This window comes from Manacus vitellinus, unplaced genomic scaffold, assembly GCF_001715985.3.
Source record: "Manacus vitellinus isolate BGI_N305 unplaced genomic scaffold, ASM171598v3 scaffold_9_pilon, whole genome shotgun sequence".
Classification (NCBI taxonomy): Eukaryota; Metazoa; Chordata; class Aves; order Passeriformes; family Pipridae; genus Manacus; species Manacus vitellinus.
This window is the reverse complement of record NW_021940917.1, coordinates 13,434,200-13,446,938: the sequence shown is the minus strand read 5'-3', so window position 1 is coordinate 13,446,938 and position 12,739 is coordinate 13,434,200. Positions and strand designations below refer to the sequence as shown.

The 12,739-nt window shown below is 42.7% G+C and overlaps 1 protein-coding gene across 1 annotated transcript; it reads right to left on the bottom strand.

Moving 5' to 3' along the window:
• Positions 1-2,123: 2,123 nt before the first annotated feature.
• TSTD2 (thiosulfate sulfurtransferase like domain containing 2) lies at positions 2,124-12,737 on the bottom strand (the record flags this gene model as incomplete). Its single annotated transcript, XM_029965449.1, has 8 exons — positions 2,124-3,555; positions 4,860-4,998; positions 5,938-6,096; positions 6,724-6,842; positions 8,511-8,616; positions 9,789-9,914; positions 11,588-11,696; positions 12,664-12,737. Coding segments are annotated over 8 exons (1,092 nt in total), but the record flags the coding sequence as incomplete, so codon positions are not given.
• Positions 12,738-12,739: the final 2 nt, after the last annotated feature.

Genomic DNA, 12,739 nt, shown 5'->3' with positions numbered 1-12,739 from the left:
CAGAGCTTGTGCGCAAACACCACCGACAGTTTAGCTCTGACCAGCAAAGCAGAGAAACACTATTCAGCAATGTGGGAAACATATCCATTGCTCTTCAGATCTTAATAAATGTGCCAGTGGTGTGATATAAAATGCTTCACTACAGCTTCTTTTCCCCACTGTGCAAGTTCTGTATCAGAAAAGGGAGAGACTGCAGAAGAAAAACACTTGAAAACATACTAAAATGAAGAAACTGGCAGAGAGCCACTTTCTTCCATGTGCGCTGCAAAGACTTCAAAATGGCCAACTAAATCATCAAATCAGAACCACACAGTTTCAGCTAAGCCATCCACTAAAATTTCCATGGTACAGGCTCAGCTTCAGAAGAACATAGATGCATCTTATCCAGGAAAGTCCTGATGGTACTAAGAAACCCAGATATGCAAGGAGATGCATCTGCAGAATAGGGAGCACTACCGCAGATACGACTACAGCATCTTTTCCTACATGAAAAATAAAACCCAGCTCTTAAAAAAGGAAAGAAAAGAAAAAAAAAAGACAAGAACTCTGTCCTGTGTTTCACTATAGCAGCATCCATGCAGCCCAGAAGTATATAAAGCTGGCAGGATCATTCCAGGTTCCTCAGCTGATCCTCACAGAGCTGCTTTGCTGCAAGATGCATCCGACAGCCGGGTGCTGTGCAGCAGAGACAGACAGTGCTGAGGCATCAGGCCTTGTGCTGAAAGGCATTAAGCTGTGCAGCAAGGGAGGTACAAAATGGTAGTATTTAGGAGCAAATGCATCACTATTTGTCCCAGCAGCTCTCCAGGAAAAGGGGGGAAAAAAACCATTTTGTGACTGCGGCATCTGGCAGTCAACAGCCAGTCTTGCTGAAAAGTCTTCCCTCTCCTAGAGCTAATGTGCTTTCTCTCAGGTATTACCACTGAGATGTCCGGATCCTACCACAAAGCATTTCACATGGCAAGTCCTTACTTGTATTAATCCAACAAAACTAATCCAGAAAACAGGATACAGAGCAGCTTATGGGCTAACTTGCAAGAAGGAGGCTACAGATGTCTCTTACCCTCTCTTCGTTGTCTGCAGCAGAGGGAACATGACTTTATGGGACTCCATCTACACATCTCAAACCCTTCTCCTTCCTTGCCTTAGGACAGCAAGGACCAGAAGAGGCCTCATGGCTCACCTCTGCCTTTGAGGTAGAATCTCCAGCTGCCAGGAGCTCTCAGCAGAATTGTACCTTGTAGCCAGGTCTACCATGTGGCAGACTGGCTTGGCTTCAGCATTTACCTTGGCAGAATCAAGCACATCCAACACAACAGGTGAAGTGTATTTGTGCAGTACTTAAAAAAATTCTAATGGAAGCATTAAAGCTTATTTATCATCGTGGATGTTTCAAAAGTTTACATATAAAATCTAGTTGTTGCCATTCTGTACTGGTGATATTGAAACAGCCTTACGAACTGATTACAGTGTCTCAGACCTGCTGACAGACTGAATTACAAAACTGTGTTTCTTTTTAGCCTAACACCAGAAGAGCATACCATGCAACCTGGAACACTCCCCATCAGTGCTCTAGACCAGACCTGCAAGTACAGCTTGCATGCTTCTCCACAAATACTCCAGCTCTCAAAACCACAGAGGTTAACAGGCCAGCAAAGACTGGGAGGCAAGATGTCAGGGAAACATTGGTACTGCTTAGACTTCTGCTGAAGGTGTCTACTGCTGGGAGTTTTCACAGATTTACTATTAAATGCTATCCTCGAAAGATTCTCAAAGGAAATATTCCTAAGATTCAAAGTTTGGCCTCCTTAAAGGAATTGTCAAAAAGACAGTTGCTGAACCATTATTTCACCATGGCAATACTGGAAACAAGAAGAAACGCTTGCCATGGAACCAATTTCCATGTATCTAAGTTGCTAGTCAAGCCAACTTGAGGCCTTACTGAATTAATAGCACCATGGGAGAAAGTTACAATCTGTATGAAAACAACATAGCCCTAACTGCTATTAAGCAACTGCAGAACTGTGAACTGTTTTCTTGCTTTTAAAAGCAGTTGCCAGTTCAAAAACCCCAAATGACTAACTGCTGTTTAGTTCCCAGAATGACAGTGCGTTTCAAAGACATTTTTCAGTCAAGACACATCTACACTATTAATAAATCCTTTCTGTACATTGTACAGCATCAGGCACACAAAGCAGCATGTGGGAAAGTATTTTGAGCTCATTTGCTGTAGGTTCTTTCAAATTCAAAGACAATTTCTCCACTAACAGGTGCTGGAAATTGCATAAATATCTTGCAGCTTTTAAAAAACTCAGCCCATGTTTAAAAAACACAAATGCTCCCCAGATCTTGAATTATTTAACCTGGATAAGGGATCCTGCAACCTCCTTATAGCTGTTGCTGACATTCATGCCCACATGCATCACTTTCAGTGCCATAATGCCAGTATTTTGACAGTCTCTGTGCTTCCCTTTTTGTGTGCTTGTTTCAAAGTGCTTCAAGCTGTCAGGTTTTTTTCAGTGCAAGCAGAGCCGAGCCCTGAATATTTCATATACTGACAAGTTGAAGGAAACAACAGTTCCCAGGGAGACTGAGCATTGGAATGAGGATGGCTTTTGCTGTTCATCCTACAGATCACACAAGTATTGCTGGGCAGACTATCTCCGGGCCTTTGCTCCAGTTACAAGAGGAGGACTGGCTGAAGGAGTTATGCTGCCTTCAGCCAGTTTTACACAAGAGTTAAGTCAGCGACTTCAGGTAACTACCCCTTGCTTCTCACTGGTCTAAAGTAAGAGATGCAGGAGGTGGCATGCACATGGAAAATATCTTCAGCTGTAATCTAGGTATATACCCACACCAAATCTGCTGTTTGCACACCCTAATACCAGCTGTTGGAGCAAATGCATGATCACTGGAGAGGTCAGACAGATTGATATCCATGCAGGAAGAAAAGAACAGAATTGTTCTTATGTCCCTTAAGTTTCTTTTGAATTGTGAGCAGCTCTGTCACACTGCAGATACTCTGCTCCAAAATCCCCATGGTAAAGGCCACACTACAAGGCTGTCCCCAGGGAGAGGAATCCTGCAGTGCTGGTGGCGCGTTGGGCACTCTGGTAATATACAGGCAAGTAATGGATGGTTTTCAGGGCATACTCTAGGTTTAAAGGCAGCATATGAACAAGACTTTCCAAGCCAACACATTTTCATGATTCCCAAACCTAACTGATTAACAGATAGGGATCTGGTTATAGAAGCCCTTCACATCAGCACGCGTCAGATCAGCCAATGAAACAGCTTAATCTTTTCCTGTGTCCAGCATCCTTTGTGAGACCCGTTCGATAGGTACCCTTGGACGTCTCCTTGTGCATTCACATTCCTCCTTAAGTGTCTGTCCTGAAGCCCTTGAAGTCACCTTGAGCTCCTTCTCTTGACAAACAGGACAGCAAGCTGTAAGACCTTTGTTGCAACAACTTGGACATGTCAGGACAAGCTGCCGGCAGTGCTGGCTCGAACAAAGTTTATACTGGTCCCACAGCGCCCCACAGTATCTGCATGCTGGAGGGAGGAGGAAAAGAAAAAGTTAACACCCACACTGCTAAGGCTGTTCTCCTCGAAGAGAGCTTGCTATGGCACCAGGGGGCTGCCAGCTCTCATTTAAGTGGCTATCTATTGTCTTCCAGGTTTTTTAAGTCCTGCTTAGCTTGATCTTCTAGAATCTAGTTAATTTTCAAACTTCTGTTTTTGATGTGAAAAACTTAGGACTGTTTTCTCTCAGGAAAAGAGGAAAGTACTCACTAGTCCTTCCTCTAGTTCTGAATAGACAGATTTAAAGATTCTTAATGTTCTTAATGCCAAGAGAAGAAGAAAGATATGCAGGTGGTAACTAAGCCAGTACACAGAAATGTTGCCTCTGGGGAAGGGGTGCCATGGAACTTCCTTCCATCTAAAAGCAATGGCTTGTTCAGGGTGTCATTTGCAGTCCTGGTGGAGTCCTTCCACAACATCAGAATTTTTAACTGTCCAACTGAAAGCTACAGCCCAATTTAGCTGCACCACCACACTTCCCTTTGAAACTTCTGGAGGGATGGCTGTGATGTGTCCAGAGTGTGTCCTGTTTCTACACCAAGTCAGGCTCCCTCAAGATGTATACACTAATTGCAGCAGAGGAATGAGAAGTTATGCTTGAAAAATTACTAACTCAGAGAAAAAAACAGCACAGCTTCCTAAAAAAAAAAAAAAAAAAGATAGCAGATCATTTCATCTGCAGTAACTGAAGAGCAATCCCAGCCAGAAGACCAAGCTATGTTCTTAACAACTTCTACTAGAGGTCACTGAAATTCTACCAGCTACAGAAAACTTTAAAGCATGAAAATAACAAAGTGCTGTAGTGCACAGTGCCACTACTCTTGCAGTGCCTGATAGCCTGTGTTGATATTCTGTGAAATTACTGGAGCAGAGAACTGCTGGCAGCACAAGAACTACTTAAAACTTGGGTCATTTGGCCAACCACAGTCTGATCAGCACTGTGGGCAACAAGCAGGTAACAACAGCAGTGGTGCTTGACATATATCTCTCCATAAGTGCAGATGGTTCATAACAGCAGCTGTTCTGCAGGGAATACTTCCTTTCACTGCTCTGGTTTTAGTGAACTCTTTTTAGTGACCTGCTTTCCTCTCATTTCTGTTTTATGTGTTAAAGCCGTAGAGTTTATAGTCATCATGAAAAGTGATAGCACTAAAAGATCAAACCAAGTATGAGGAAGAACTATGTAGACCAGTTTGGCTGTCCCTGTCCTGCACACCTCTGGAAGTGATTGCAATAGCTTCCCAGCCTTCTGCACTTACGTTATCTAGTCCTACCTGAGATGATATCTTCATTGGAACAAATGGCGTAACGATCATCAAATACAAACAGCTTCCCCCTGTAGAATCCATCTGGAAACTCTTCCAGGTACTTGTGAATTCCACCTTTTAGCTGGTAAACCTCTCTGCACACTGCCTGTTTAAAGCATATTAGCAGAAAAGCTGAAGGAGACCGCAGCAGTGGTGGTGTGCCAGAGTTCCCAAAGCAAATGTCGTGAATGCCAGGGGTCAGTGAAAAGCAGCAGCTTCCCAGTGACCATCAGATGGCACCACGTGCACCCACAACTCTAGGCAATGCCATCAGGGACTACTGGGCAGCTCCACAACGTTGGTTTGCTGACATGAACCCGGCTGGGCATTACCAGCCAAAAGAAGCTGGTAACCTCCTCACCTGAGGGAGGTTTGCTGCATCACAGATCAAATGCTTTTAAACCTCCATGAACTGCCGCTTATTCTGTTTTTATGTAGTTAACTGCTATCAGAAGCAGAATTTCTCAGGGTTCACATTGATGCAGCAGAGAAAAAACAAACAAGGTTTAAGTCTCTGGAGAACATCTATGTGTTCTGTTCCCTTGATCCTTGAGGGAAGGATCCAGGAAGAGTGGGATGGAAAGCACAATTAGAACAATGCAATGTGCTGGATTTAATTCCACAACACTGGGAAAGCACTGACTGGCTGATTTTCGTCACTCTGAAATGCTCAAGCTGTGCAGTAATGACCACAGAGCATAACCTAGACAGAGTCTGTGGAAACACTGCAGAATGCTCTCAAGCCCTCCTAAAACACTCCTAACAGTGGACATAAAAATACCTCTTATCAACAAATGGCTTATATAATTATTTTCACAGAGCAATCACTGCTGTGACACTAGACCATGCAGATTATACTGAGCTGCATTAAACTATCCACATCCTTGAGAGACAGCACGAGGCAAGCATGAGTTACAGGCATTTATTTCCCCACCTGTGCTTTAGGTAGTTCGTGCACAGTAAGAATTTATCAGCAAAACAACAGACAGGGGCCTTTAGAGCAGTCTTAACTCCCCGACACTTGTGCCTCAGAACAACATCTTACCTTGCTCCTTAGGTAAGCAGAGCCTCTTTCACAACGAATCCCTCCTGTGCAGTACATCAGGACACGCTTGTCTTTGAAAAGCTCCAGGTTTTCATCTATGTAGATGGGAAAATAGCTGAACTTCCTGATATCTGGAGCCAGACAGCCCTGGAACTGTCCCTGCAATAACAACAGATGGCCATGCAACTGGTTACAAGCAGTGTTACTGGTAAGGTCTGTGCTTCAAACTAGAGGAAGTGACAAACGTTTGGCCCGGAACACTCATCTCACTGCAGCCGTTTTAGGAAGCTACTCAGATGCATTTATGCATTAAAACACATTAAAAACTGTAGGAGGATTCTGGACACAGCATGTCTCCTCATCCAAACAGAAAAGATTGAGCTAAGCACAACAGCACTGTCAGAGAGAGGACAAACCACAACGCAGAGGGGTGGTGGTTGTGACAGCAGGATGCCCTTGTTCTTTTTTACACATGGGACAAGGCAAAAAATGCTGAAAAACATCCTTACAAATTATGCTACTTTTACTTGAAACGTTCACTGCTAATGTTGTATGGATCACTTTGTGTTCTTCCTGCCAAGCTGTACAAGCACTTAGCCAGGCAAGCTCCAGGCTGAGTTGTGAGCAAGTCCTCTACTGATTGTGTCTAATATTCACTACTAAACTTGGTACACATTACAGTCAATCTGGAACATGGCATCTCTTCTAAGGTTACACCCTCACAACAGTACATGCTTCAGGACAGCACTTGCAACGCATTGCAAGAAGCAGGCAAACAACACTTACTATTTTACTTTCATAGAAGTTCCTACAATCCAGCAAGATGGTATCGCTTTGTCCTTGACTGGCCTGAGACAAATATTGTTCTACTTCTCTATGAAATTCCTGAGGGGATAAATGGATTCCTTTAACACAAAAAAAAATAAGGGAGAGAAAGGGAGAAGAAAAGTGAGAAGCAGAACTACGAAACAATGTTACATCTGATCTCACTGATCCAGACAATCCTCAGATTTCCAAACAAAAGATTTTTTTGATTGTTCACAGCCTTTTCATCCCAACTCAATCAGCCAAGTTTATCCATCTTTGGCTTCCTATTGGTAAATGAAAGAAAACACAACACTGTCCCACGTGACAAAGAAGCAGCAGAAGCCTGTCTCTGTAGTCTTTTATTGCATCCTCCTGGCACCTCTTACTGTTGTAAAAGAGAGAGTAAAAAATGTTTCACTACCCTTTGCTTATCTGTCGTTATATTTGGAGGTGCAGAAGCACACAGAAATGCAGTTTTTAAGTGAAACTCTTCTTGATAAAAATAGAAAATTTCCATAAGGACGTATTAACTTCAGTACAACTTCAATTTACAGAAAGTTTCTCAGCTTTCAGGTTGCTCAGGACTTAAGACTCCCAATGTAATGAAAACAAAAAAAAAAATCCCCCAGCAAAATCCTTTACCTTATCTTAAAACCCCCTACAAGCAACCTGGTTGAGTAACAGGAACCATCTCCATAAAATGCTGTAAAATAGGAGGGAAAAGGGAAAAAAAAAGGAAAGATATATCCAAACATACATCCCACAAACTACAAAATAATGGGGATAAAAAATAATCCTTTCCCAAAACCACAAAAAGATGCTGTAGAAGTTTGGCACCAATAAAACCTCTCAGTGGAAAAAAAAGCCCAAACTGCTCTGTTAATTGCCACTTGCTGTGCTCCTGCTCACCACCTGTATAAGCATCCTCATAGCAATTGCACAGCCAGGAATATCTTATCAGGCATAATCAATGCTAAGCAGCTACAGGTAGCACAAAACAAATGCAGTCTATTTTAGGGGAGTGGCATTGACCTCATGGAGAACTTGGCTTTGCTTTAGTGCAAAAGACACTAAAAGAGCTTGGCTTCAAAACGAGCAGAGCCAAGTCAGCAGTCCACAACACAGGAACATGCATATACTCAACTGGAAGCTTTTCTGTGATTCTAGCATTTTCTAAAAAAGAAAAAGCTCTCAGCATCCACAACACCAGAGCCCACCGGATCCACAAGGCAACTCCACGGAAAAATCTCTTTTTATACAGCTTGGCTCTTACTGCAAGATAACCCCAACAAGAGCATTGGAGCTCTTTATATGATTTCTTTTCTGAGCAGTCTCAAACTCCTACAGAATACTTACAACAAATGTGAATATATTCATGCATAGAAATGTCTTTCCTAACCATCATATGTAGTTTCCTCTTACATCTGCCTGTAGCAGATGTCCAGTGACTTACTCCTTAACTAAAGCCAAGGTATGTCCCTGTCCCACAACAAGGTAACGGTTTGATGTCATCTGAACTGTTTCCCACAAAATGGGAATTTAATATTTAATATCAAGTTTTCTGAGGCAGCTAAACACTTAGCAAACTAAAATGTGGGTCAGCAAATTCTCTGTACTAGTAGCTTTCGACTACCAGTAAGAAATCAGTATCTGTTTCTCCCATGTCCTGGCCATTGTGCAGAGGGAAATGTATAACGTTTATTCCTTTATTCTTCACTTACGCTTCACTTGGGTGAGAGGCTTTAGTTTTCATCAAATAAACTTACCAGTTTCTTTATAAGACACTATCTTTGGATCAATGCCCATAGGTACAATTTCTTTAAATACTCCAACTCGAAGGTCTGGGAAACAGTGAGCTCCTCCTGCACTGCTCTACGTAATCAAACACAAAAACAATTCACCAACATTTGCCAGGTGTCAAGATTAAAATTACCTACTCACTTTAATTTCTACAACTCATTAGAACATGAAAATGTCTTGGTGGTTGAGAGAAAGAAATGTCTCTCCTGCTGAAATCCATACTTAAATCCTGAGGTTGAGGCAAATACAGAAAATACTGTAATGTATTCATGCATGAAGGTTGATGCCCAGAGAGTTTGAAGATCAGAGTAAAATTCCATCCCTGTTCTGTTTTAGCATCTACATATGACTGTACCTAATGCAATTCCTCCTGAAATTCAGCCAAGCACAACAGACAGTTAAAAAGCTAAGACTGAATCATCACTGCAGCTCTATGTGGAATTTGAGTTTCACAGTTTCACTGACTCCTTCGGTCTAGTTGCTTATGAAAAAAAAAAAAATAGCTCTCCCTGCAAGTAAAACTGTGTGAAGAATAGCTTCTGCTTTAGCAACAGCTTTCCTCCCTCACAGAGAAACCAGCACCTACAGTGCTGGGGCAGCCAAAGCCTACCAGGATGCCACAGAGTGGCCCAGCCACAGTTGCCTTCACCATCTCAGGACAGCCATCAGCACATATGCTCAGGCACAAGCATAAGTTAGCACCTCTGCCTCCAGCCAGGTACTAAGTGGAGTTGGAAGAAACCTCTTGACTGCGCCTGTGTGTTTTCTCTAGAGGATATCCAGTTCAGGGAATTGACAATGCACCTATGCAGACACCAAAGCCTCCGCGAACCTAAACCGGTAGGCATCCAGTCAAGGATCTCAAATCAGGGTGAAGAGTTCAGCGTGGAAATACTTTCCTTGCCTAACAGTATGTCGTGATGCCTACTCAAGCTGGAGAAAATGCTTGTTGAAGAATGATGGGGCTGAAGCACTCTCCCTTATTCACCTATATGGGGGGCTTTGTAGCTGCACCCATAGCTGTCAAAGCTTGTAGCAGCTGCTGTCACTGCTCATGATAACTGCTAACACTGGCAAAAGCCAGCAGAGATATCTAAACAAAGTATGGTTAAGAACCCTTGGCTTAGGTAAGTGCTGGCAGAGGTGCTACAGCAGAGCTAATGCTGTCAGGAAGAATGTGCTTATTTCTTAAAAATTAAATGACCTGCATTAACAATGTCTGGGTAGAAATTATTTTTTCATACCTTGAAATCCTCTTGACACAAAATGTTTTTGAACAGAGGCTGGGAAAGCATAACTTCAATGTACAGACTGGTAGCTACTTTACTTCCACCAACTGTCCCATTAATCCCTTCTGAAGCAACTCGTACCTAGGAGGCAAGAGGAGAAGCTGGGGCTGAGCCTTAGAAACAGCAAAGCAGATCACAGTGAAATTAGTAAAATATGACTGGATGAAAAAGGCAGGCACAGGAATATGTTCAGAAAAGAGACTACTGAATAAGGAAGGAAAATATGTTTATACTGAAGTTGAACATAAAGAAGACAGTAAATAGGAAAAAAAACCCCAGTAATCACTTCTGAGCCATTTCAAAAGAATCATAACAAGATGGTCAGAAGAGTCCGTGCAATAAACAGAAATGCTGTCTAAACAGAGAAATTGCTGTCTGCAAATCCTGCAGTCAGCATTAAAATTCCCACTGGAAGTCTGCCTCAGTAAGAACAATAGGCTTGTGCCCCATGACTCACACAGCTAAAAGGAAAATGTGAATATGCATAATATCATATCTAATATTAAACTTCAGGGTGAGTCATTTTATCTTCAGCACTGACAAATGAACAAAAGTTCTGAAGTAGGGGGAGGGAGGGAAGACTGAATATAAGAGGCAAGGAAAAAACCAAGTGTTTAAGAAGCTCAATGCTGTACCTGCCTCAGAGATGAGATAAAAAAAAAAAAAGAAAGGAAAAGAAATTTGAGAAAAATACCAACCACCAGGCAAGAGAGCTGAGCAGAAAAAGAAGTGAATGCATCAGGACATTTCACCCCCACATCTCCTGTGCTGATGTACAACAGGGAAGGTGCCTACCATGGGCAGATAGAAAGAACCTACTTAGGAAGACAAGTCAAAGACAAAACAAAAGGAGTCTCCTCCTCTGAGTTGTCCTCCTTCTCCCCACAGTAACATCAGCTTCATGAGGCTAAAACTCATCTTTGCCCACAGCCTCAAGAGGCCAGCTAGTTAAGCAACTCACATCCTTTTGGTCTGCCAGGAATGAGGAGAACAAAGACTGTGCAGGAATGAGCACTGCTCTCCCATGGTGTGGTCTAAAATGTCAGTTGCTCTCACCTAATTCCTGACAGTATGGATTACAGGTTGGTGTAGTTACTGGGCTGGAAGATCACTGTGCCCCTAGGAGTTAGGATACATGTAACCATGAAGCAGAGCAAGCCCAGTTGCACACTACACCAGTGCTGCATGTCCAGCTTGGCCTTCAGGCTGTGTTGTGCTGCAGTACCCTTTAGCCACAGGATAAAACCCAGCCTAGTAATGCTAACTGAGACACCTGCATGCAGCTCTCTGTTGACATCAGTGATTATGCCACCTCTGTCTCCTTGCCTTTATCTAAAAGTGCATCAGGGAGGTCTCACGTGAATATACTTTCTGTTTGATAGCAGGAGTGATAAAAGAACTTGTTCTTCTGCTTCCATGTGTAATGGTTCAAACGACAGAAATGGGGTAACCTTTGCAAGAATAGGGCCTGCACCATGTACTGTGTGTGGATCAGAGGCTGGCTGGGTGTTGCACAGCCAAGGGTTCCCTGCACCAAAACAAATATAAGATTATCTGTATTTTTTTTCCTTTATAGCCTTAGCTCTTGGGCAGAATTCTAAAAGATACCTTACAGAGTCTGACTACCTCTCTTAATGGGGTTGTAACAGATTAGCATCTTCTGGTGCAAAACACCCAATTCTCCACATGCCCCATTGTCCTGCAGTAAGCAAAGATTTTTTGCTAAAGAATACACTCATTGCTTAAAACCTTACCTTGCCAGTGAGATGCAGATGCTGGCACAGAGCCTTTTGCCAAGCACAGAGTTTCTCTGGATCCTTCACCTCACAATAACAGTAATACAGAAGTACTTCTCCCACCTTGCTGCCCATAGCATAGTAAAGACAAGCAAATAGGAAAAGGATGTTAGGGTTTGAAAGAACAAAAACATACTATTAGTAGTAAACATTCAAAAAGCAGACGATCTTGTTCTGGCAGTTATATGGAGAAAAAAACCCCAATCAAACTTTGGAGGATTAGCACTACTGGGTTTGATTTATTTCAAAGAGAAGGAACTAAAACAAGCACTCATACTTCTAGTTCTCAGGACTAGGTACAAAATGAACTTATCTGTGATGTATGGGGCATTTCTGCCAGTGGCCTACATGTGCTCTCTTAACACAGGACACAAGAATTGCTCATTTTTGTGTGCACAGGTGTCCCATTAAATGCTCAATTTGCCAAACTGGCACTTGAAAATTCAAGTGTTTGAGCTATCTAAATTTAAAAGGACAAAACCTTTAGTGAGAGACTGTGTGTGCCTGCATTCTGTGCAGCACAAGCCGTACACTCTCACAGCCAGGAACGTTTTTGTGAACCTACTTTATAACTAACAAGCCCTTAATGTACCTGAATAAGCAGAGAAAAGGAACATGTGCAGAGTATATCCTGCTGTTCTGCTCTTTTCTGTTATGGTCCTTCCTTCCTTACAGATCCAAGCTGTCCAGCAGCACCTGTATAGGTCAGCTTTAACAGCATGGGATGATAAAGCTCTGAGAGGGTCCTAAGCAGACTGAACTACCATCAAAAAACCTGCAGTGCACCTACTGTAAGGTGCACTTTTTTATTATTACTGTAAAAAAACTGTAAGATCATACTTTGAAGTAAATCTTTATATAAAAGATATCCAAAGACTTCGAAGAGCTAAAGGAATATCGGGGAAGACCACTTTCGTACTTTAAAAGTGTTGCTTGACTGAATTTCACAAAAGGTACTACTGGCAAATGATCGCATAAAGACGGGCACGTAAAGCCCATTCCTGGGCCTGCAAACCGACGAGGGGCTTTTTTACCTTGTCGGATCATCGTGGTTAATGCGGCTCGTGTCCGGGAGCGCCCAGGAGATCTCCGGGCTGCCCGCAGCAGCCG